Below are 27,257 nucleotides of genomic sequence, written 5' to 3'. Positions count from 1 at the left end.
CTTGGCAGTTTGCTTTCTTTTGACCTATTTGAAAAGCACCTCTTTGAGTTGGCTTTAAGCAAACACTTCTTTTGATTAGCAACCACTTTCGTCTGAAGATACATCCCAGAAACTCCTTGGAATATTATCACATTAAAAAAAGTACGTAGACATAAATTGTTGCTGTAATGCTTAACAATTTTTGCCAAGCAGTTCGCTGTCCCTAATTTCTATTCAATGTCAGCTTGAAAAAAAACAAAATAATTTGATGGATTGAGAATAGGTAATAGTTTTTGCTTTTTAACATTTATGTATTATGCTTCTTTAACAGCTTGACATTTTTTTGAATTAGTTTTCACTTGTTCCTTTTCTCCTCCATTGTTTGCATATGTCCATTTATAATTTATTCAGCAGTTAAGCAGAATCTGACTACTTTTATGATTAAGTGCCTGTGCCTGAGAGTGTCTTGAGCCAAACTGCCCTCTAATAGTTTCCTATCTTGCTGAGATTTTCAGCTGATGATTTGGGGAGCTGCAATATGAAGTCAGCAGTGTGTTGCATCGTTGGCAATTTTTACTTTATTAAAATTTATGTGATAGCTTTTGTTTATAAAAGAAAGCTGTTTTGTACTTGTGATAAAATATTATAGTGCTTGTAAAAAACATTTTAGAAGAACTTATATAAATGATGTGTTATTTCTCAGCTCAGAAAGAAATTAAAGATTGCCATGAGATTTGATGGTTGGTACACAATGTAACAAAATATGATCAAATATGGGCATCTTGCCCATTAATTTCATCTTTATTTCAGTTATAAAATCAAATGGTTATCTATTATCTGAATTTATGATTATCATTATATATTATTTGACTATGGAGAGGCTGTGGTGCTACATTGCCATTTAAAGATGTATGGAAAAGTCAGACTGTAAAGCAATAACACTGCAAACAGAAGGAAATAATATGGGTCAGTCCACAGTGAAAATCCACTGACACAACATGGAATGGATTCAAGGCAATCTGGATAGTAAGGAAATAAGTCTAGACTGTTGGCACTGTTCCATCTTCATTAGTTCATGCTATAGCTCTGTTCTGTTATAACTCTTATTAAGTTGTGCTGATGAATTGTGGTTTATAATAATCATTAAATAAATATAATTTAACTGCCAGGTTCTCTCACTGTTACAGAATATAATTTTTAATGTGTATCTGTGAAACATAATATAAGATAATCAAGATTTCTTTCCCTTTTTACAATTTTACTTTTGTATTTTTCGGTCTTCTTCCTAGAGGTCACCATTTCCCAAAGACCATTTATTCATAATGTAATTTAACCTGGCTTCAGTAATTAAGTAATAGGATACCACACGTGCCTGCATTGACAGGAACTTGGCGCAAACCACGCACATTTCACACCTTTGCACATGTAATCCAATTTCCAAGCCAATAGATCAAGTGGGCCAGTAATCTGCTCATCACCAAAAACATGCATCTTGAGCCAAATGCTTTTACTTGCAGCAAATTTTAGCCTTTGCAGTGAGCAGCTGTTTCTTGGATGCATCACTTATACAGGATTTGGGGGCGGGGGGGGGGAGAGGGAGAAGAAAAGTAACCACCTCTAAAATGCCTCCATTCAAATGACCACTTCCCAAACACCTGGATGAGAGATATTGATTACAGCAATGAGAGTATTTTTTAGGTCTAGATCATTCTAAGTAGCTAAACAAACAAGCATGGTGGCAGGAAGCTGGTGAGTGCAAAAAATGAACCCTTAAAGTAACACTGGGATATCAAGGCATGAAAGAAATCATCTGCTGGAGAGGTTTTACAGCAGTAACAGTAAAATATCAAATTCTTTCAGCATACACGAAAGAAATAAATGTATTTGGTGAAATGGCGTTTTTGTGCTTTCAGGCTGGTGGTTTGTGAGCACAGCTGATGAGCAGGGTTGGGTCCCTGCCACGTGTCTGGAGGCTCAGGATGAAGCTCAAGATGACCTTTCAATTGTTAGTGCCAAGCCAGGGGAAGGTAAGCAGCCAAAACTAACAAGAAGTTTTAGTCAGATAATACTTGTTGTGTTACAACTTAAAAGGCTTATTTTTTAGCCATTTTTGTAACCGAATAAATATATTGGTTATTTTTAAAGCTCACATATTATGAACTCATTGTGAATGAGCATATACGTTTTGCTGAACACAATAAAACTGATGGTGCCAAAAATGCAGCAGTCTTCCATACGAGTGCTCTAAAATGTTTTGGAATCAACATCTTTTTTTTAAAAGAAAGGATTCTGTAAATTTTAAACAGTTTTCCTTGAGTACTTGGAAATTTGAGTTTGCCATAAAAGTAGAATTTTGTTTTCACCCAAGTTTGAATTTAATCTAAAGAGATTTTGAAACGATATGAGGGGCAAACATTTTACTCAGAGGGTGGTTCACATGTGGAAATGAACTTCCTGAGGAAGTGGTGGATGTGGGCAAAATTACAATGTTTAAAAGACATTTGGATGAGTACATGAATAGGGAAGGTTCGGAGGGATGTGGGCCAGAGCAGGCAGGTGGGAGTTGTTTAGTGTTGAGAGTGTGTTGCTGGGAAAGCACTGTAGGTCAGGCAATGTCCGAGGAGCAGAAGAATTGACGTTTCGGGCATAAGCCCTTCATCAGGCATCCTGTTCCACCCTTGGCCAATTGTCTGTGTGGAGTTTGCACATTCTCCCCATGTCTGCGTGGATTTCCTCTAGATGCTCCAGTTTCCTCCCACAGACCAAAGATGTGCTGGTTAGGTGGATTGACCATGCTAAATTGCCCACTGTATGTAGTTTAGGTGGATTACCCAAGAGAAATACAGGGATAGGGGAGGGGTGGATTTGGGTGGGATTCTCTTCAGAGGGGTCAGTGCGGACTTGATGAGCCAAATGGCCTGCTTCCACAATATAGGGATTTTATGATATCAACATTAAGTTGATGACCATACTGTTACCTGTAACTTAGACAATCATGGCATCTAACTCCACTCAACATTTCCCCTTCAACTAATGTTACTGAATAAAAAAACAGTTTTGTCAGTGCTTTCATTTCTGTTTGTGTAAAAATCAGTTGCTGTACTTCCCACATTACAACAGTGACAAAATTTCAAAAGGTTGAAGAAATATTCAATGATGTCCAGAGGTTATGAAAGATCATGGACAAGTTAATTTATTTCATTGCTATTAATTCTCTCTCTTGGTTGTTGGAAAAGATTGCAGCTAAATTCAGAGTAGAATTTTAGGTGCAACTTCTTATAAATAAGTACTGATGGACTGAAGCACATTTGCAAGTCAATCACAAGTTACTGCTCAGTTATAAATATGGGTATGGTGTATAATTTTATGAATTATAACACTGAGTCTTGAGTTGGTTGGCAATGGGTAGAGAAAAACTGCAACTTGATGAGGAACAATACAAAACAGAAGAGGCCTTGTTGTACCTGAACCTAAGAATCATCCAATTGTAAATGGTTCCTACAACGTAAATAGGAAGGTGTGTCCAGCATCCTTTCCTGTTTGAATAGGTTTTTGTTTACTTTCTTGGTGTTTGCATGATCATGAGAAGTCCAAGTACGATCTTCAGGTTAGTGGATAGGGAATAATTGGACTACTGTGCGGAGATAGATTTGAATGTTAATTTTAAATATATATATTCTGCCTTTATCTTCACGTCCATTCTGAATTCCTATTTCACATTTATGGATAATGCTGTGCAAAATACATTATGCTGCAACTTGAGTCTCCTATTAGTGTTTTCAGTTAGTAGCTACAGATCATTTCACAAGATAAAGTACTGAAATTAAGCATAGTTACTTCAAAACACAGACATTCCATTGCCTGATATTTTGCTCCTTAATTTAATTAGGTTTCCCAGAGACTTGAGAATTGGTTATTTTCTACTCAAAATATTTAATTACCTTTTTTGTAATAAAGAAACTATTCTGTATCTTAATGCTTGACAGATGTAACAACGGATATTGTTTCATTTTAAGATGTCTTCCTGTCTCCATTTAGTTTGTCATTTTATGTTTTCATACACATAGATTTTTAATATATGTCCATAGCAGAGATTCGTTAGAGATTAAAACAATGTGATTTATGATTTATCCGGTTTTTCCTATTCATCTTGCAAGAATGGTTATATTAATGTTAATCCATTGTAAATAGTTTTGACCACCCTTCATAATAATTTTAAGAATAACACTTTCATCACAATGACATTTTGAATCATTAATGACCACTTTATACTCTGATCACTTCCTATCTCAACATGCTATCAGTTACTAAGACATTCTGGTCTCTGCCAAGACATATGGGCCGTCGAAGGACTTTAGGAGACTTGTACATCAGTGTCTGGGGCCAAGGTGGATGGAGATGAGCTTGCTGTTACTGTAATCTGTGTCTGTTGCTGCTTCCTGTATATGTGTCTTGCTTACATGTTTTGCATGAACATGCTTGGCAGAATTTGCTCTTTTAATATAATTTTATTTCTTTATTAAAATTGGAACCCTTACTTCTCTGAATCAAGCCTCTAATCCATTATCCTATAGCTGCAACTGTTCAATTTGATTTGAAATGTTGCTTTTCCATAATACGATTATGTAATGTAAGCCTAACAATATCATAATACTTCCAATCTGTAAGATGTATTTGAGCTGCTTATAGAAGAAAGCTATTGATGGCTTTCTAATCTGTGTAAATGACCCAGGCTCCATGCATTATCCTGTACAAATACTCTCACAAGCTTGTAAATTCAGATGAAGAATACCCTCACCTATTTTAGATCTAACCCATCCAGAATATCACATCTACCATTTTTAAAATCATTGCTTGAAATAATCAGTTGGCCTTCACTGTTCATGACACCCTGATCCAGCTGTTTGTCCCTATCTCTCAGGCTCCTTTCCTAAATTTGCTATTCATAATCCTGATTTTGTGTTTTTCGTTCTGCTGATTAACATTTGATTTAAAAGAAAACTATTTCAGGCTTTTATTCCCAACTCCATCCACTATCTTATTTGCCTACGTGTTCACTGAAACATCTCTTTGGCACTCCACAATTGTTGGTTTGTTCATCATTGTCCTTCCCTAGGATCAACCACCTCATTCTCCTTAGCATGTTTTAAGGTTTGGATGGCGAGGTTCACGAAAATTGAGAAATACAAGCTCAACTACTATGGCCTATTAACTCAGCATGTGTTATTATTTTTTACTTCAATCAGACCACACTAATGACGGTTGTCTCTTTTGGACACCTCCCCAACAAATCCCGTTCCACTTACAGGAAAAAAAAGGTTCTAATTTGTAATTCCAAAATACAAAAAAACTTAGACTTTATGTACATTAAAATTCACCAGCTCGCCGCCCTGCAAATAATCTTTAACTTGAAAGTTATTTGTGCCACCTTTAGTCTACAGTTTTGTCCTAGTTTGGTGTTATCAATGTTGCATGCTTACAGTCTTTAATGCCATAGTCCTCTCTTGTTCCAACCACACTGACGTAATGCCAAAGTCAAGACATAATTGTTTGGATTGATGCTTTTACACAGGGAAAAGCAAAAATAAAATTTTGTACACTTGCAAGAAAGCATGAATATTATAAGTGCCACTTACATTTAATGAATATTTATTACCCTTGTGGTGTAATGTAAATTTTATCATTCATAGGACATAATATCTGAATGCTAACCAGTATAAATGTTCACAAGGTCAGATTCAGCAACTGCACTAAATAAGTTAAGAGTTAAGCCAGTTAAGTAAAACTTCAATTCAAGGTTGTATCTTATAATGGCAGTGAGCTGTTTCTCCATTATTGCCAAAATTCTCTACGTGCTCTGGCAAATGTGAAATGCTGACATTACTTCCTGTACAGTATTTCCAAAATTGCTTTCCTTAACAAATTCAAAAGGTTTAAAGGAGGAGACTGGAGTGCAATAATTATTAATTTCTCTGATGAAATTTACCACAACATCTGGATAGAGGAAATATAATTAAAAACTTGTATGGTGTTCATATTTCCTGTAGTTAGAATGTACTAGTCATCCTGACCATTTGGTTTCTCGTACTCAACCGCACCTTCCTTCTATCCTGTCTCTTGCCCCAGCATGAAGTGTTAATTTTTTTTTAAATTGTGCTGAATCAACACAAACACATTTGATTGGAATACTGTAAAATTCTGTTTTGTTGTACTTATTGGTCCCATGTATTGAGCTTTTAGTGCAAACTAATTTTACATAGCTTCAAGCTTCATTATTCATCATTTTTGCCAAGCTCCATAAATGTTCATTTCTGGCATGACTTGTGTTTTTTGGTTGTAAATGAAATATAAATTTGTTTTTCCAGAGGAGAATTTTGTTGTCATTTATCCCTACTCAGCAAGAGATAGTGATGAGATTGACTTGGAGAGAGGTGCTGTGGTGGAGGTTATACAGAAAAACCTGGAAGGCTGGTGGAAAATCAGGTAATTCAAATATCCTAATAAGGCTCTTAATGGTATGAGGAAAATTTGTAGCATAGGATGTCATTACACTGACTTATCCTTACTTCAGTATATTTGGATACGTTGAGTTTATTTTCTCAAATGTTATTTTCTTTTAAAGCCCAATTTTGATTAACTCAGTCATAAGTTAAGCCATAAGCTTCTGTTAAGCCAATATGCCTGCTACCATTTGAAAAGCCTGTCCAAAAGGTGAAATTACCAGGTTATGGGACCATAAATTCAAAAGAAGTGTCAGCGTTTACAGGGCTCCAGTTTTGCTTTACTGTGCAGCACAGAGGGTTGCAGACTGGTGCATTAATTGCTTACAAAATCACAGTGGAGGTATGTGGGGAACAGTGATCCTGTTAAAGCTATAAAGACTGCTAATGAAGGAGGTGCAACAATAGAAAGTTAGCCCTATGTAGAGCCAAAGGTAACTTCTGCAAATTGAGGTGTGCCACAGATATCACCTTGGGCTTGGGAGTGTTAGTTATTCCAAGGTATAGTCTGAGCATTTTAAAAGAGAACAAAGAACAAAGAAAATTTACAGTCCCGGAACAGGCCCTTCGGCCCTCCAAGCCTGAGCCAATCCAAATCCACTGTCTAAACCTGTTGCCCAATTCCTAAGCATCTGTATCCCTCTGCTCCCCATCTACTCATACATCTGTCCAGATGCATCTTAAATGAATCTACCGTGCCTGCCACTACTACCTCTGCTGGCAACACGTTCCAGGCACCTACCACCCTCTGTGTAAAGTACTTGCTGCGTGTATCCCCATTAAACCTTTCACCTCTCACCTTGAAAGTGTGACCTCTCATTATTAAATCCTTCACCCTGGGAAAAAGCTTATCTCTATCTACCCTGTCTATACCCTTCATGATTTTGTAGACCTCAATCAGGTCCCCCATCAATCTCCGTTTTTCTAATGTAAACAAACCTAACCTACTCAATCGCTCTTCATAGCTCGCACCTTCCATACCAGGCAACATCCTTGTAAACTTTCTCTGCACCCTCTCCAAAGCATTCACATCCTTTTGGTAATGTGGCGACCAGAACTGTACACAGTATTCTAAATGCAGCCGAACCAATGCTGTGTACAATTTTAACATGACCTGCTAGCTCTTATTCTCAATACCCCATCTGATGAAGGCAAGCATGCCATATGCCTTCTTGACCACTCTATCCACCAGTGCAGCAACCTTCAGGGTACAATGGACCTGAACTCCCACATCTTTCTGCTCATCAACTTTTCCCAAGTCTCTTCCGTTTACTGTATAATTCGCTCTAGAATTAGACTTCCCAAAATGCATCACCTCACATCTATCTGCCAATTCTCCGCCCAACTCTCCAGTCTATTATATTCGCCTGTATTCTCTGACAGTCCTTTATGCTTTCTGCTACTCCACCAATCTTCGTGTCATCTGCAAACTTGTTGATCATACCAACAGTGCCCCTTTCCAGATCAGTTATGTATATCTCAAACAACAGTGGCCACAGCAGTGATTCCTGTGAAACACCACTGGTCACCTTTCTCCATTTCGAGAAACTCCCTTCAATTACTACTCTCTGTCTCCTTTTGCTCAACCAGTTCTTTATCCACCTAGCTAGAACACCCTGCACACCATATGACTTCACTTTCTCCATTAGTTTGCCATGGGGAACCTTATCAAACGCCTTACTAAAGTCCATGTATATGATATCTACAGCCCTTCCTTCATCTATCAACTTGGTCACTTCCTCAAAGAACTCTATTAAGTTGTTAAGGCACGATCTCTCCTACACAAAACTATGTTGCCTATCACTGATAAGCCCATTCTTTTCCAAATATAAATAGATTTTATCCCTTCTCCAGCAACTTTCTCACCACTGATGTCAGGCTCAGTGGTGTGTAGTTACCCAGAATACCCCCTACTACCGATCTTGTACAGGGGTACAACATGAGCAACCCTCCAGTCCTCGGGCACTTCACCTGTGTTTAAGGATGCTACAAAGATATCTGTCAGGGCCCCAGCTATTTCCTCTCTCACGTCCCTCAGCAACCTGGGGTAGACCACATCCGGTCCTGTGGACTTGTCCACCTTAATAACCTCTAGCCTACCCAATACTTCTTCAACGTGGTCCAGAGTTATCAAACTTCTATCTCTAATCTCAACATTCATCATGTCCCTCTCCTCAGTGAACACTGATGCAAAGTAATATTCAGAATCTCACCCGTTCATAATCTAATCTCTCAGGTTTGACACACAGCCTTCCTTCATTATCCTTTAGTGGACCAATCCTTTCTCTAGTTACCTGCTTGCTCTTCATATAAAAATAAAAGGCTTTGGGATTCTCCTTAATTCTGCTCGCTAAGGCTATTTCATGACCCCTTTTAGCCCGCTTAATTCCTTGTTTAGGACTGGTCCTACTCTTCCGATATTCCTCCAGGGCTCGTTCTGTTCTTAGTTGCCTGGATCTTATGTACGCTTCCCTTTTCCTCTTGGCTAGTTGTACGATTCCTCCTGTCATTCACAGTTCACGAATCTTGCCTTTCCTATTCTTAGATTTCAATGGGACATGCCTATCCTGCACTATCTTTAATGTATCTTTGAAAGCATTCCACATATCAAATGTGAACTTCCCTTCAAATAGTTGTGTCCAATCCACATTTTCCAGCTCCTGCCTAATTTTGAGATAATTGGCCTAGGCCCAGTTTAGTACTGTTCCCTTAGGACCACTCTCATCTTTGTCTACAAGTATTCTAAACTTTACAGAATTGTGGTCACTGTTCCCAAAGAAATCCCCAACTGCAACTTCTACCACCTAGCCTGGCTCATTCCCCAGCACCAAGTCCAATATGGCCCCTTCCCTCATCGGACAATTAACATGCTGCTCTAGAAAACTCTCCTGGACGTTATTTTTACAAATTCTGTCCCATCCAGACCTCTGACACTAAGTGTATCCCAGTCAATGTTGGGAAAATTAAAATCTCCCATCACCACCACCCTGTTGCCTCTACCATCTTTCCATAATCTGTTTACCTATTTGTTCTTCTACCTCACGCTCACTGTTGGGAGGCCTGTAATATGGCCACAACAATGTAACTGCACCCTTCTTATTTCTCAGCTCCACCCATAATGCCTCACTATTCAAGCCGTCCATAGTGTCCTCCTTTAGCATAGCCATGATATCATCCCTGACCAGCAATGCAACTCCTCCCCACACTTTTGCTTCCCTCCCTGTCCTGTCTGAAGCGTCTATATCCTGGAACATTTAGTTGCCAATCATGCCTTTTCTTCAACCAAGTCTCTGTGATTTCAATAATGTCATACTCCCAGGTACCAATCCAAGCCCTACGTTTATCTGCCTTACCCATTATACTCCTTGAGTTAAAGTATATGCACTCAGGCCACCAGTTCTTTTGCGTTCATCTGCTCTCTGCTTATTCTTCCCCTTATTAATGCTATCTTGATGATTCTTACAGTCCCCACTTGCCACCTTGCTGGTTCAGATGTAGACCATCCAATTTGTAATAGTCCCACCTTCCCCAGAACCAGTCCTTATATCCAACAAATCTGAACCCCTCCCTCCTACACCATCCCTCAAGCTGTGTGTTTATCCTGCCTATTTTTTCTTTTCTACACTGGCTAGCACATGGCACTGGTAGTAATGCCAAGGTCACTACTTTTGAGGTCCTCCTTTTTAACTTCTCTCCTAGCTCCCTGAATTCTGCTTTCAGGACCTCATCTCGTTTTTTTACTTATATCGTTGGTGCCTATATGCACCAAGACAGCTGGCTGCTCACCCTCCCCTTTTAGAATGCTCTGCAACTGATCAGTGACATCCCTGACCGGAGCACCTGGGAGGCAAGATACCATCCGGGAGTCCCGTTTTCGGCCACAGAACCGCCTATCTACTTCCCTTACAATAGAATCCCCTATGACTATGGCCCTACGAGTCTTTTTCCTGCCCTTCTGAGCAGCAGTGCCCGCCACAGTGCCATAATCTTGGCAACTGCTGGCCTCCCCTGGTGAGCCATCTCCCCCAACAGTATCCAAAATGGTATACCTGTTTTAGAGGGAGATGACTGCAGGGGACACCTGCAGTGCCTTCTACTCTCTTTCTGCCTTTTGGTTACCCATTCACTGTCTCCCTTAGCAATTCTAACCTGCGGTGTCACCAGTTCACTAAAAGTGCTATCCACGACCTCCTCAGCATCACTGATGCTCCACAGTGACTCCATCCACAGCTCCAGAGCCGTCATGCAGTCAAACAAGAGCTGCAGCTGGACACACTTCTTGCAAGTGTAAAAGTCAGGGATGTTAGCCTTATCTCAGAGCTCCCACATCAAGCAAGGCACATGCCACGGGTCTGAGGTCCCCTGTCATTGTAAGCCTTAGCTTTATATCAACAAACTAAAACCAAACAATGCACTTAAATGTATGAAAGAAAAGAAAGAGAAAATAAAACCTTACCTTACAGACTCTTTTTTTACTTCTGGTTAGAGGAGTGGGCGGGAGGGAGAAACTACACATTAGTACTTCGGGTTTAGCCACTGCCCAAAGTATATACTAAGTCCTTACCTTCCCGGCACCCTCCTGGTCTCCATGTCACCTACGCTCTGTCTTCCGCTGCTCCCGGAGAGGGAAGCTGAATGGGAGCTGACTTGAACGTTCTATATAGTGTGATAACATAGTATATAACAATAAAAACCCATCGTGACATGAAGTAAATACTTCTCTTTTCCTTCGCATGTATTCCACTTCATTCTCTCCAAAAGCCTATAGTTCCTGTACTTAACATTAGTTTAGGTACTTGGTGAAAGCTTTACCCCTTTTTGAATCGATGCCTCATTTATCAGAGTGATATTACTAATGGGGTTGTGCCTGCAAACACAGAATTAATTACTTGATACCAGCAGATGCCTGCTGCCAGATGTCCTCTGGATGAGTTTGAAAGAAATCCTGCCACATGGTAGATAATCTACATTAATGTGAAGCAGGGTTACCTGTTACAACTAAAATTATTTACCAAATGCTTAAATTTAATGATTGCCTCTTTTCAGAAATCCAAGTGGCAAAAAATGCTCTACTCTGATGTAAACATAATTTAAATTGTCATCTTTTTAACAAGGCTGTAAGCGACATCCCAGAATCCTTTGTGACAAATATCATGAGATTTGGCCTGGAGCCAATGATAAAGATTTTTTCCATTGCATTTAGGTTTGTGCCTGTATGTTTTATTAATTTATTCATTCATGGAATGTTGGAGTTGATATCTCGGCTAGGATTTATTGTCTCTGTCTAAGCGCCCAGGAGAAGCTGATGTTGAACCATCCTTTGAACAACTACAGTCCTTAGAGTGATGATACTGATGGGAAGGGAGTTCCAGGATTTGAACTAGCAATAATGAAGAAATAGCAAAATAGTTCCAACTTAGGATGGTGAGTGGTTTAGAGAGGAACTGCAGATGGTAATGTTCCCAAGTATCTGTTGTCCTTGTTCTTCTAGGAGATGGAGGTCAGGGATTCTCAAGTGAGGCTTGGTGAGATTCTCGAGTGATGTTGGAGCTTATAGACATTGAGGCAAATGGGGAGTATGTCATCTAGATGGTGAATGGCAATAGGAAAACAAGAAACAAGTTACTCACTGGAGTCCTAGACAACATCTGGGTTTGGGCTGACAAGAATCATAGAATCCTACAGTGTAGAAACAGGCCATTTGGCCCAACAAGTCCACGCCGACCTACCAAAGAGTAACCCATCCAGAGCCATTTCCCTACCCTATTACCCTACATTTACCCCTGACTAATGCGCCTAGTGTTAGGTAAGGGGTATATGCAGGGGTATGAGTGGGTTGTGCTTCGGCAGGGCAGTGAGGACTTGTTGGGCCGAAGGGCCTGTTTCCACACTGTAAGTAATCTAATCTAATCTAATCTAACCTACACATCCTTGAACATTATGGGCAATTTAGCATTGCCAATTCACCTAATCTGAACATCTTTGGATTGTGGGAGGAAACCCACGCGGACATGGGGAGAATGTGCAAACTCCACACAGACAGTTGCCCGAGGCTGGAATTGAACCCAGGTTCCTGGCTCTGTGAGGCAGCAGTGCTAACTACTGAGCCACCGTGTCAACAAATGGCAAAAAACATTCATGCCACACAAGTACCAGGCAATGATCACCTTCAACAGAAGAGAATTTAACTAATACCTGTTGCCATTCAATGACATTACTATCACTGAATCCCCTGCCATCAACATCCTTGGGTTTACCATTGACTAGCAACTGAACCTAACTTCTGTATAAATACAATGGCTCCAAGAGCAAACCAAATCTACAACATATCAAGTGCTTAACTGGTTAAAGTCTATCTAGATAAATATAGGAAGTCATGATTGTAGGCTTTTTATACAACAACAACCATCTTAGTAAACTTTTCATTGCTTGAAGTGGTTTAGTCCCATGGTACCACTTCCTTTTCCGGCTTCTTTCCCAGTATAAAGCTTATTATTGTGCACTGAGCAAATGAGGAGCCTGTGGCTGATGAGTCACTGCAGTTAGGACAAACAGATGTAAAGTGTGCCTGAGGTCCTGCAATTAATTGAAATGTATCTGTTTTTATGCACACATACATTTACATAACTACATAAAAATTCAAGGTATATATGAGGTCTGCCATGGAATCTCCAGATTTAGTCACCTAGGACAAAAACAGTAATTTTATGTGTTCCATGTCCAAGACTCAGTGTAGCATTCACTCCAAGCTCTGCAGGTGTGCAGCAGTCAGGAATGCATTGCAGAGGAGACGTGCAGGCCATACACAGCAGGGTTCCATTTGACGTAGGCATGTACAAGGTAATCTTAAAAGGACCAAGCCGTTTCACAACAAAATCTTCTGTGCTTTCCCACTCTCCTGACCAGGCTTCTCCTTCTGGACATCTCTATCCATGTAAATATCTGGTGGGAATATTCCTCTGCTTTACCAGAAGTGGTATTTTCTCAGTCTACACCTCCACCCTCAAATGTTCAAAAATGTTTGAAGTAACAGCAAAAGTGAAGGTCATAAGCAAATTGAAGTTAAATTTCATACCATTTTTTGACTTATGATGATGTATCCCATAAATAATAGCCTAATTGATGAAAATAACAAAACAATTTGGACTAGAGAGAAAGGCAAAAAGATCTACAATAGCGCCACCTATACTCTTATCAAGAGGAGATTGTAATTGTGTTTTGATCAATATTCTCCCATACTAACGTACGTGAACAGAAATGTGAGATTGCAGTTGTTCTCTTGCCACCTTTGCCCATGAACACAAAATATAAAATAACCTGGTTGTAAAAATTCATCTTATAACAGATCTAAAGCTTTAAACCTTCACTTGAGAAACAATTGTTCTGAAATGGATTGGAAAAATTGGCAAATTCACAACACTAACATTTAGTTTGTTTAAAATAAGGAACAGCAATATGCGAAAAATAGGTAGGTCATGAGCTCAGAGTTTCCACAAATTGCTGAATAGCCTGAACTATTGCTGCCTATGCAGAGATGTGTGATCTAGAGCTGGTCCTTTTAGGCCCAAGGCTGCTAAAACTATCTACAGTCTCCCACAGTTGAAGCCGGCAACTTCCACTAACTGCACTGTAGCTACTGGGGTCAGCCCTGTAAATTCAGTAAACAAAGGCGGCACAGTGGTTAGCACTGCTGCCTCACAGCGCCAGAGACCCGGGTTCAATTCCCACCTCAGGCAACTGACTGTGTGGAGTTTGCGCGTTCTCCCCGTGTCTGCGTGGGTTTCCTCCGGGTGCTCCGGTTTCCTCCCACAGTCACAAAGATGTGCAGGTTAGGTGAATTGGCCATGCTAAATTGCCCGTAGTGTTAGGTAAGGGGTAAATTGTAGGGGTGTGGGTGGGTTGCGCTTCGGCGGGGCGGTGTGGACTTGTTGGGCCGAAGGGCCTGTTTCCACACTGTATGTAATCTAAATAAAAAGGCATACACACACATCACTCACTAAGAGAATACACAGGGTGATTAGTTGACTTTCCTCTGCAATGTTTCATTTATACAAATGATTTAGAATGTTTATGTTTCGTAGCAATACACCAATAGCTGTGTCCAAATGGATGTTGCAATAGTTAGTGTCACTGGGTAAAAATCCTGGAGCTCCTTTCCTGACATCAGTGTGAATATTCCTACATCACATGAACTGCACCTTCTTCAGGTGAAATAGTCATGGGCAATTATTATGGCTGGGACAGTAATACCCACAACCTATGCAAGAGTACAAAAATGGATCAGATGTTCCTGTTGGTAAATTAGGAATTGGGATTACATTCTTGAATAACAACCAGGTGAATTGAGCACAGATTCCACAGCCAAAAAGGTGGTATGTCAGTTGCCTGCTCACTTCCTGTACCTTTCTCCTCTTCAGCTAGTTAGTCAACTGGGAGTTGTTGCAATTATTGCCTGCACTTGCCTGATAGGAGTTAGACACATGAAAGTTTGTGGTCATGATCACCTTCACAACTGCTCAGCCATGCAGTCGCATCCACTGAGGTTCCAAGTTGGGCTGGATCAGGTGACTGATCTTTAGTAAATGGTAGATGTCCAATGCCATGTTCCTCGATGAGGTTTAGGGAGGGAAATCACTACTGTACCTGGGGATCTTGCTCCCCCTTCTTTTCCTACCTATTCTTAGAGCTCATTGTTACTGTTGCTTTCCCTGTTGTGCCCTAGGCAAGGGGGATGCAAATTACTACCCTGATTGATGGAGAAAGTAGCTTGTGCAGAATTGTGCAAAATCTTGCTGATCTTGACAATGTTCAACCAATTATGTCATCCAGGAGTCTTAGCTTAGCAAAAATTGAGTCAGTGGGAATTAGGGAGGGAGGGATCTCTCCAGTAGTCAGAGTCTTACCTGATGCAAAGGAAGATGGCTGTGGTTGTTGGAGGTCAGTCTTCTCATCTCCAGGAGATCTCTATAGGAGTTCCTCAGGGTAGAGTCCTAGGCCCTATCATCTTCAGCTGCTTCATTAATGACTGACCCTCCACCATAAGGTCACAAGTGGGATGCCTGCTGTAATTGCATGATGTTCAGCATCTTTCCAGACTCCTTGGATACTGAAGCAGTCCATATCCAAGATCTGAACAAAATCCACTTTTGTGCTGATAATTTGTAAATAACATTCACAGCACACAAGTGCCAGGCTGTGACCATAACCATTGTCTCTTGAAATTCAGTGAAATATCACCATTGAATTTCCCCACTAACAAAGCTCTGTGAATACTGTTTCTCAGAAACTGAACAGGACAGCCAAATAAGTGCTGTGGTTACAAGGAGTAGTCAGAATATAGGAATTCTGCAGCAGATAACTTAGCTCCTGTCTCTTCAAAGCCCATCCACAAGGTGCAAGTCAGGAATGTGATGCTACACTCTGCACTTACCTGGATGGTTGCAGCTCCGATAACACTCAAGAAACATCCACAAGAAAAGCAGCCTACTTGATTTGCATCACCTCAACAAATACCCATTCGCTCCAACACCGGTGCTCACAGGCAGTGGTGTGTAACATCTACAAGATACAATGCAGCAATTTACCAAAGCTCCTTTAACAGCACCCTCAAAATTGGTGACCTCTACTACCTATGAGTACACATATGTGAGAGCACCAACATCTGCAAGCTCCTTTCCAAGCTTCCCTCCATCTTGACTTAACATACGAACAAAGAGTAGGAGCCTGCTTCGCTATTTGTATGATCATGGCTGATCGCATCTCCGCCTCAACTGCACTTCCCTGCCCACTCTCCATCATCCTTCAACACCATTACTAATTAAAAATCTGTCTATCTGCTCAATTTCCCAGCATCTGTTGCATTCTGGGATTATAAATTCCACAGATTCATAACTCTTTGAGAGAAGTAATTTCTCCTTCTCTCTGTTTTAAATCTCCTACCCCTTGTGCTAAAACTATGACTCCTCATTCTAGATTGCCCCATAAGAAGAAATATCCTCTCTACTTCTACTTATCAATCCCCTTCAGCATCTAATTGAGGTATACAAGATCTGCTCTCATTCTTCTAAATTTCAGAAGTGTAGGCCTAAACTGCTCATATCTTCCTTCATAAGACAAACCCCTCACCTCTGGAATTAATCTAGTGAATTTCCTCTGAACTACCTTCAATACAAATACATCCTTCCTGAAGGGGACCAAAATTGTACATAGTACTCCAGGACTTGGAACTAGTTTTCTATTCATTGTCGCTGGGTCAAAACCCCAGAACTCCCTTCGTAATAGCACTGTGGGTGTTCCTATACCTTAAATGGTTCAAGGAGGCAGCTCACCAGTGGACCACACTCCTTTGATTAAGTTTTTAAAAAGTCTATACTTTAACAGCTTTAAACAGCTCCAAAACATTTGACAATTGCAAGAGAGCAAAAAGAAATCAATCTGCAAAGAACCTGTCAATAGTAACTGCTCCCTAAAAATAGCATTGGCTAGGGGACCCTTCATGTTACTGAACATACGTTCAGCTGTGCCAGTTTGAAAGGATATTAGCCTGGGATGGGAGTGAAGATCCAAAATAGCATTGTTGGCATCAGAACAGCTTTACACAATGATTGACGTCACAATCACAAACATCTTGCCCACACTTCCTACATGCAAGGACACTTTGTCACCAAAATAAAGCATCCACAAACTGTGTTTGAGATGCAAAATAACATTGTAACACCCAGAATAGCCAGCACTGTGCACCCATATTTTGTTGCTTCAGTCTAATTTTGAAGTTTCCCCTTTCTCCTGAATTTCACTAGAGAAAGGGCGGGCATTGATTGGAGTTGCCTTTCTGTAACTTTCTGGCAAATATGCCGATGGAAGATATAACAATTTCTTGTGGGCAGTACAGATAGGAAGTCAAACTATTCTCACCTCCCAAAAAAGGGTAGAATAGATGGAGGCAAAATGTAAAGATGGCTTTACAAAAAATAAAATCTTGAAATACACCAATATTTTGTGATCATTTTGTTAATACCTTACAATGACACTGGTATCTAGCAGATATTGTCACAGAAAGATCAAAAACTGTAACATAATTGAATGTATTTGACCTTAGACCCACCAGATTTTGATGATTTCCTTTTTGTCAATGAATTGTCTTTCACTATTTTACAGGATATGATTAATTTATTGAGATATGTGTTATGTAATATCCTTTTGACCACTTGAGAAAGGATTAATATCTATTATTTCCCAACTAGAAACAAAAGCAGAGTTCTAAAAGATTCTTCAGAGAAACTGTCATTTTTTGAATAAAATCCCAACACCACTGGCCCAAGATATATTGTTCATCCTAGAAGGCAGTAAAGAGTCACATACGTTGCTGTGGGTGTGGAGTCAGATGTGGATCAGACTAGATAAGGATGGCAGTCTCCTTTCCGAAAGGACATTCATGAGCTAATTGTTTTTCCCAACAATCACCAATGGATTTATGGTCATCCTTAGACTCTTAATTTCTGATTTTTATTCAATTCAAATTTCACCATCTACTGTGTGGGGTCCGAACCCAGGTCCCCACAACATTACCTTGGGTCTCTGGATTAACAGTCCAACAATAATGTCATTAGGCTGTCACCTCCTCAATGTTCTCAAAAGGATGCTTCTACTAGCTGTTCCTGACTTAGAATTATCATGCACCCAGCAGCAATCCCAATGTAATTCTGAAGATTGCCTGTCTGAATGACCTTACAGAAACCAGATATTTTTACTAGATGATGCAAATGAATTTCTTAAGCTCACATAAGTATTACTATTGGATGAGTAGGATTCATGTTGGCAGTCGCATCACGAGCAACTCTCTAAGGCCAGTAAGAAAAGCGACTCGATAGGACTGCTGTGGTACTATGGTAATGTCCCTTTCTCTGGACCAAAAGGTCAGGGTTCTAGTCCCACCTGCTCCAGATATATGCCATAACATGTCAGAACAAATTGATCAAAAAATATTTAAAGACATCTTGTGCTGTTGTGCTGTTGTCAGTGATTATGTATGAATTTTTTTTGTATACGCAATTCAGCAGCCTAAGAATTAATAATAGATTACGGAAAAATGGACCTATTACCTCCCTGCTAAAACACATATACTGTTGTTATGTTTTTGCTACTCTATAATATTCATTAAATCTCATTAGTTTGCTCATAAAGATGGGATCAAGAGAATTTTGTGTTGACCTCATAAAACATTTTTTTTTTGAACAGATATAAAAATCAGGAGGGCTGGGCCCCTGCCTCATACCTGAAAAAAGCTACCAGTGATATCTCAGGTCAGAAAATTACTTCAGGGCAATCTATCCATTCAAGTGCGATGGACCTTGATGGGATTGGAAAACAGCCAGCCTCTGTGAAAGAGATCAGAGAGAAGGGATTGTTGTTTGACCAAAAAGATGAAAGAAATGAGATCCGCGGGGCAGCAGGTGCTGATGTGAAAGGCAGTAAGTATGTTTTTGGCACTATACAGCCCACAGAGAATACCTTCATTAAATGTGACAAGATACAGATGGCAGTCACTTATTGGAGACATATGTGTTCTCACTTTAGTGATTCCATTTCAAAGCAACATTCATGACAGAACAGAAAACAAGGGTGGGTATTAAATAAAAGCAAAATACTGTGGCTGCTGTAAATCTGAAACAAAAATAAAATGCTGGAGAAACTGAGCAGATCCAGCAGCATTGGTGAGGAAAGAAACAGAGTTAACGTTTGAGTCCAGTATAACACTTCGGAAATGTCTGGGGTTGGAAAATAGTTCTTTTTTAATGCTATAGACAGAGGAAAGAGGAACAGATTGTAAGGGTGTTCTGAACCAAAGCTAAAGGGATTGCTAACGGTCAAGAAGGGATGATATAGAAAGAGTATAATTAAAGATGTGGACAGGGGAAAAAAAAGTCTGTTCCACTGAGCGAGCATCAGTTTCTCATTGAAAAGGTAAAGCAAATGTTGAGTCTTCTGGATTATTCAGCACTTTTGGAACAGGTGAAAATTTAACAGTGTGATGTGTGGAGATGATACCTGAGAAAATGATTGACAATCATAATGTGTTACATTCCTAATTCTTCTAATTAATTTTGTGGCTACAAACCTGAAGTATTAAATGGTAGGAATGCCCTTTTACTGTATACTTAAAGTAAATCCCACAATAAGTATTGCTAACTTCCCTGAGACTCCCTGGCTACTTGAGCAATTTGGCATCACACAGATGATTTGACTTTCTCCAGTAGAGTGATGACTTCAGTGTGCTCAGAAGTTATAAGGGGCCTGTTACACAAGTTGTTTTGCATTAGCACAGGAGCTCTAGGGATCTGAGAATCCAAATTGCGTGTTTTCATTTTAGATCAATTGCCACAGTCATTCTCAGGAGGCTGTTATTGGCTACCTTCGGGTACTTTTTCAATTTTCTTCTGGATCCTTTCAGATTCGCTTGAGCCAGATATAAAGGCCAAAAGCTGAAGGCTCATTGTGGTTTAACTGGTTTTTGGAATGCAAGTTTGCTAAGGATCAAATTTAACTGCATTATCTGAAGAAAGATAGGTGTGCCTCATCACCTATTGGTTAACATTTTTAATGAAAAGGAATCTTGGCTATCTATACAACAAACATTAATAGCTTTTCTGTTAAACAATCTAGAGTTACCAAATGCAAGACAAAGGCCCCCCCCACGAAGAGATCTTACTGTGGTGAGTATCAGATGATTACTTTGAATTCATGTACAGCCTTTAACACAAAAAGTCCCAATCACTTCACAGAAATTAGCACAGCTGGAAAGGAGAAATTAAAGCGAGCAACCAAAAGTTTAGTCAAAATTGGATTTTGAGAAATTTTCTTTGAAGTGGCCAAAACAGTTGCAAAGACTGAGTGGTGAAGGAAATTTTCAGACAAAGTCAGAGTAATGTTTGTGATAATTAGGGAGCAGGTAAAGTTGTGAAGATGATTGCTGAGTTAATGTGGGGGTGAAAGCCTCCTCTTCAGGACAACAACTTAAAATTTTAACATCTGGAGAGAGCAAGCCACTGGACCAGAACTTACTGTCAAAATAACAATGGTGTTCATGGTCCTTATGTTATGTATGCACAAATTACCATCAACGTCAGGCAACAATCAGATACATGATTAAATGTGAAATACCATAAATGATGCCTGAGGTGCACTGCTTAGCTTTTAGCTTCCCAAAATTACTATTTTACTGTATGATTCACTAATCAAATATAGTGTCTTGAAGTTACTGTGTTGGTACTGTAAACACAAAAACTGCATTTGCTACAAAAAGTTGAGGCTTGCACATTTCTGTCTGAGTGCCCTTTAGAGCGTGTGATGGTTAATTATTACCACCAACCTCTATGACTGTTAAAAGGGTAGAGTCTTTTGCTCCAGCTTTGAATTATTAGCTTATTTTTAAAGTGCATATTCATTCCTTTTGATTTATTTTTCTCTTCATCCAATTATTGTCTCCTTCTCTATTTTACTCTATAGCTGATCTGACATTGGTATTTACTATGCCAAGTAACATTTCTTGGTTCAGACCCTTCTCTCTTCATTAACAGTTCGTTAATATTGTTCTTCAACGATTCACTTAGTTGTTTGCCTTGTTCATAGAGGTTCCATATACCTTACTATGAAAAGGCTAATGAAAATTAGATAGACAAAAAGATCTAATGAGTGTTTGTTGATTGCAGTAAATTTGATAAATTCTAGCCCAAAATAATTAATTCAAAATAAGGGTAGCAGAATCTTAACAGCTCAACTTTGATCAAATTGGAACTGAGGGTAGGTTGAAGGATGTCGGGAAGAATGTTTGACAGGAGTGGAGGTGCAAAGGCAAATTTAGAAGTCTAACCGCTTAATAAAATATGGCTTTTATAATTTAGCTGAATGGCAAGCAGGTTTTGTGATTTGTGCATGTTCTGTCCTGACTTAAAACAGTGAAAGGAGGGGAATTTGACCTCTTCACTATATTAGGGAAAGTTTTAAATTAATTAACCCTGCTACTGACTTCCTAACCAGAAAACTCAACATCATCCTATTTACCTCATCAAAAATCATCAAAATTTTAAGAGTTTTTATTTAATTTCCATTGTCTGACCTATTCTGGAAATAGTGGCATTATTTGAACTCCTAAGTTTTAACCATGCACAAAATTCCGTAACAGCCATACTGACAGACCCTTTTGTACTACTCCAGTACAATTTCAATACTGGCATTCACCCAGCAATATGGAAAGTTACCCAGGTATATGCTGCCCAAAGGAAGAGTAAGTCCAATCCTGCCAATTACGACCCCAGACTATGCTCAATCATCATCAAGGAGAAAGTGAGGTCTGCAGATGCTGGAGAGTCAGAGTCGAAAAGTGTGGTGCTGATCAAAGCACAGCAGGTCAGGCAGCAGCTGAGGGTCAGGATAATTGACGTTTTGGGCGTAAGCCCTTCAAGCAGAAGTTGATGTCATATACAGTGCTGTTAAGAGGCATTTATTCAATAATAACCTGCGCACCGATGTTCAGTTTGGGTTTCAACAGGCCCCCTCAGTACGCCTCCTCATTAAAGTTCAAATATGGACAAAAAGCTGAACACTGGGGGCGGGAGGAAATGGTGAATATCCTTGACACCAGGGCAGCACTTGACCAAGAAGTTCAGAAAAAAACTGGGGAAGTTAATGAAGGTCTGGAGATAAACTCTGCTGCTTTGGAGTCATGCCTCGCACAAAGGAAGATGGTTGTAACTGTTGAACATCAATAATCTCAGTTTAAGATCATCGCTGCAGGAGTTTCTCAGAGTAGTGTCCTTGGCCCATCTATTTTCACCTGCTTCACCAATGGCCTCCCTGTATTATAAGGGCAGACATGGGAATGTTGTTGATGATTTCACAATGTTCAGTGCCATTGGTGATATCTCAGATACTGAAGCAATCCCTGTCTAAATGCAGCAAGGTCTGGATGATTTTCAGGCTTGAACTGATGAATGAGAAGTAACATTTACACCATACAAGTATCAGGCAATGGCCCATCTCTTAGCGAGAGAGAGAATACGACCATCCCCCTTGATTTTCAATGGAATCAGCATAATCCCCCACTATCAAAATACTGGTCACTATTGTTATGACATGGGGTAAACTCTCCTGCTTAATTTAAAACCAACAACACAGAAAAGATTTATCACGTGCAGTAATCTGTAAATATTTTGAGTGGCTAAGAAATATATAAAGTAAAAAATAACAAATTTATTTAATATGACAGCAAATAATTAACTAACCACTGTTTACAATTTCTTTCTCTAACCTATCTTTTACCTTCTCTTCAATAATACTAGTCCAATAAAATGCTGAATTAAGATTACAAAACAACACTTTTTATCTCAAAACCAGGCTGCTTTCGGTTCTTGACTTTGGATCTTCCTGTGTCTTCTTTTCACCTTGTTAGGGATTTCTGTGTTGCAGGTTACTGATTGAAAAGGTACTTTTAAGAGAGATATTTTTTCAAGCAGTCTGTTACATGCCAGGACTTGGCAGCTCTCCTCTCAACTGGTCAATTTTCCCCCAGTCTTATACCCCAGAGCATCAGATTGTGTCACTGGCTTTTAAGATTGGTATTTTTGGGGGTATAATTTAAATTAATTGGCCAAATTTGAATTTATTTTTGACTCCAGGCAACAAGCTAATTAAGTTGTTTGACCAAGTGTTACATACATTGTTGCCTTATTGAGAACACTTGGTGCTGTGTCCAGTTATTCTGCTGCTTTTAATTCTTTTAAAGTACACCCACATTTTCATAACACCTCCCCCTTAAGAAAAAATGAACCATCATAATGAAAAGATAGCTTCTTTTTTCTTCCACCTTTTAAACACATTACCCTAACATACCGATAACTTCCATATAAGTTCACCTCAACTTCTTCCCATGTACCTATGTATACAAAAAACATTAAATAAAGACAAATGTCATCTAAACTCTATCAGTTAAATCCACGATACCACGTCTGCGATTACAGTCTTATGACCCACAACATGTATGATTTTTAAATCAAAAGTCTGTAACATAGGACTCCAATGAAATAGTCTCGTATTCTTATCTTTAAAACGTTCTAAGAATGTAAGCAGATTGTGGTCAGTGTACACAACCATCTCCGATACATTGTTTGTGATGTACACATTAAAATGTTGTAAGGCCAGTACCAAACTCAGTACTTATTTTTTGATTGTAGAGTGTTTCCTCTGGTGGGTGTTGACCTTCTTTGAAAAGTAACCAACTGGCAGTTCAATCCCATCCTCATCCTCCTGTAGGAGTACAGCTCCAACTCCAGTGTCACTAGCATCGATGACAACTTTAAAAGGTTTTGAAAAGTTTGGTGTAGCTAAAACTGGTTTGGTGATTAATATCGATTTCAAATAGTCGAATGCCTCCTGGCATAGTTCTGTTCACCAAGACTTTGTGTTCTTCTTCAGCAAATTGGTTAACAGTGCACTGCTGAAGTTTGGAGCAAACTTCCAATAGAATCCGCTGAGTCCTAAGAATCAAAGCACCACTTTCTTCAAAATTGGTCTTAGAAATTCCTCAATAGCCTTCGTCTTTGCATTCCATGGGGTCAACCTTCCATGACTGATGTTATGTCCCAAGAACGTCATCTCTGCTTTTGCAAATTCCGTTTTATTTGTTTATCACCAGTTTTGCTTCTCGTAGTCATTCAAAGAGCTCTGCCAACTGTACCATGTTATCTTTCCAGGACTTACTAAAGATCACTACATCGTCCAAATAAACTACACAGTTTGTTAACCCAGCCCACAACTCTGTTCATGAGTCTTTGGAATGTGGTGGGTGCATTCTTTATTCCAAAGAGCATCACTTTAAACCGATCTAGCCAATTTGGGGTTACAAACGCAGAAATTTCTTTCACCGTCTCTGATAAAGGTACCTGCCAGTAACCACACATTAAGTCTAACTTGCTGATGTAACTTCCTTGTCCGCCTTTCTCGATACAGTCCTCCAATGTAGGAACTGAATATGAGTCTGATTTTGTAACGGCATTGATCTTCTGATAATCCACGCAGATTTGTTGAGGCATCCAGTTTGGGAACTAAGACGATCGGTGAATTCCATTCGCTTCGGCTTGGTTCGATCATATTCTCATCAAGCATGGCCTCCACCTCCATCTGGACCTGTCTGTCTTTGAGAGGATTAAGCCAATAGGGGTGTTGCTTTATCAGAGCAGTATTCCCTACATCTACTTCACGTACAATAGCATTAGTTTTCCCCATCTGATTCTTACATATATCCTTATACTGTAGTAACAAATCTTTCAATTCCATTCTGTGCTCCTGAGACAGATAGCTTACTAGTCTCTTCCACTCCTCAGGACTTCTTCATTTTTAAATCTTATTTTGAAGCACCTCAAAATTCATATCATCTGGATTTGATTCCTCACTCTGCGGGGCAGTCACTAACACCTGTTTCTTCAATTCTTTCTCTCTAATGTAACACAGTTTCAATATGTTCATGTGACATACCTGATACCGTTTTTTTTTCTATCTGGCATCTTTACTAAATCATTCACCTGATTCAACTTTTTCTCAATTTGATTGAGACCACTAAACCTGGCTTTGAAGGGATTTCCTATCATGGGTAACACATTATCCCTTGGGAAAACATCGGAGTCTCAGAGTTTTTATCTGCCACCTGCTTCATTCTACACTGTGCCCTCTTTAGGTGCTGTTGAGCTAACTCACCTACTCGATTTAATCTCTCCCTCACCTCCGATACATAATCTAAGTGTGAGATCTCCGACTTTGGTCCTGACAATTTTTCTTTAATTAATTTCAAAGGGCCTCTCACTTCATGACCAAATATTAAATTGAAGAGAGTGAACTGAGTAGATTCATTTGGGGCATCTCTAATGGCAAACAATACGAATGAGATACCTTTGTCCCAATTGTTCGGGTAATCCTGACAGTATGCTTTTAACATGGTCTTCAAGGTCTGATGCCATCTTTCTAAAGCTCCCTGGGATTCAGGATGATATGCACTAGATTTAAAGTGCTGTATATCTAAGTTACCCATAACCTCCTCAAACTGCCTAGCAATAAAATTTGACCCTCTGTCTGACTGAATCTCTCTGGGTAGCCCATACCATGTGAAGAAAGCTACTAACTCCTCTACCACCTTTTTTGCCTTGATACTCTGTAATGGAATTGTTTCCAAAAATCTGGTAGTCACATCCATTATGGTTAACAAGTACTAGTTCCCACTTTTAGTTCTCGAAAGAGGACCTACACAATCAATTGTAACCCGCGTGAAAGTTTTGTCAAATGCGGGAATGGGCAAAAGGTGCTGGTGATTTACCTACCATTTGGCATGTATGACACGTACTGCAAAAGTTAACCACATCCTTATGCATTCCAGGCCAATAAAAATATTTTTGTACCTTAGCCTGAGTTTTTTGTAACTCTAGGTGACCTCCTACGGGTAATTCATGTGCTACCCGTAACACTTCCCGTCTGTATGCTATTGGCAACACAATCTAGTGCACTTCGGCCTATTTCTCCTCAGCACTAACCTACTGTGGTTTCCATTTCTGTCTGAGGATTCTGTCTTTCAAATAACAACCCTCCGGAATATTCTCTGCCTCCTTTTCAGAGTACGCATCCACATATATATCTTTTATCACCTTGTTTTGCTGTTGAAAGTCTCTTAGTCTTTCAGGACCAAACACTTCTGGCTGACCCTCTGCCTGTTCAGGTTTTTCCTGCACCATTGCATTAAATAGGGTATCTGCTAACTGAGTCTCAACACCTTCATCTTTCTCTTTACTTTTCGCTTTGTAAAGTGACTTATGATAGTGGGATCTGATTACCATACAGTCTGGGAAAATACCAGGATATTTCTGTTTTAACTCCTCAGTTTCATGGTCTTCCTTGGGCTTCTTCACAACCAGGGGGTGATACTCCCACCTTGGATCCTGCCAAATCATTCCCAAGAACGAACTGAATTCCTGGAACTGACACTCTGTCAATCACTCCCACTGTAACTTCCCCAGTCTTAAGTTGGCACTCCAACCTGATCTTACATAGGGGAATGCTAAATTTCTGTCCATCTATCCCACAAATTACCACACTCTCTGATAACAGATCGGAAAGAGTGCACATTTGCTCATCCCTTACTGTCAGCGACTTGTTAGATGCTTAAAAATCACACAACACCAGGTTATAGTCCAACAGGTTTAATTGGAAGCACAAGCTTTCGGAGCATTGCTCCTTCATGAGGTGGTTGAGGGCACCACAACTATCTGATGAAGGAGCAGTGCTCCAAAAGCTAGCGCTTCTAATTAAACCTGTTGGACTATAACCTAGTGTTTGTGATTTCTAACTTTGTACATCCCAGGCCAACACCGGCACCTCCAAATCATGGTTAGATCCTGTATCTCTCAAAATTATTAACTTCTTGTTCTTCACCCTCTGTTCATTCTGAGTAAACATTACTCACAGAGGCGAATTCTTTATACAGATCAGGTACTAAGTCCATACCTAGCTCCTGACTAGGCTGTGCACTCTCTTGCAGCTCGTCTGCTCTTCTTGGGGTCTCCTTTACTACCTTCACTAATGCTTCCTTTACCACATCTTTTCCCACAGTGCCTTTCTTTAATGACCTGTATCTTTACGTGTCCCACCTTCCGGCAGTGGAAACACCTTTTCCCAGTGCCCTTCTGAGACCACCGGCCACTGTAATTTTCTGTGTCCCACTCCATTACAGTGAAAACACCT

At 39.8% G+C, this 27,257-nt stretch overlaps 1 protein-coding gene across 2 annotated transcripts in view; it reads left to right on the top strand.

Moving 5' to 3' along the window:
- The window catches only part of sh3pxd2b (SH3 and PX domains 2B), a 337,393-nt gene that overhangs the window by 292,461 nt on the left and 17,675 nt on the right, over positions 1-27,257 (top strand). For both annotated transcript variants that reach the window (XM_043703800.2, XM_043703799.2), the window contains 4 exons: positions 1,893-2,006; positions 6,345-6,462; positions 18,717-18,949; positions 20,142-20,191. In XM_043703800.2, coding sequence (XP_043559735.1) covers positions 1,893-2,006; positions 6,345-6,462; positions 18,717-18,949; positions 20,142-20,191 — 515 coding nt within the window. The remainder of the gene's footprint in view (positions 1-1,892; positions 2,007-6,344; positions 6,463-18,716; positions 18,950-20,141; positions 20,192-27,257) is intronic.

This window comes from Chiloscyllium plagiosum, unplaced genomic scaffold (assembly GCF_037043375.1).
Source record: "Chiloscyllium plagiosum isolate Xiang-an unplaced genomic scaffold, Cpla_swu_hap1 HiC_scaffold_16, whole genome shotgun sequence".
Classification (NCBI taxonomy): domain Eukaryota; kingdom Metazoa; phylum Chordata; class Chondrichthyes; order Orectolobiformes; family Hemiscylliidae; genus Chiloscyllium; species Chiloscyllium plagiosum.
This window is presented reverse-complemented; position numbering and strand designations above follow the sequence as displayed.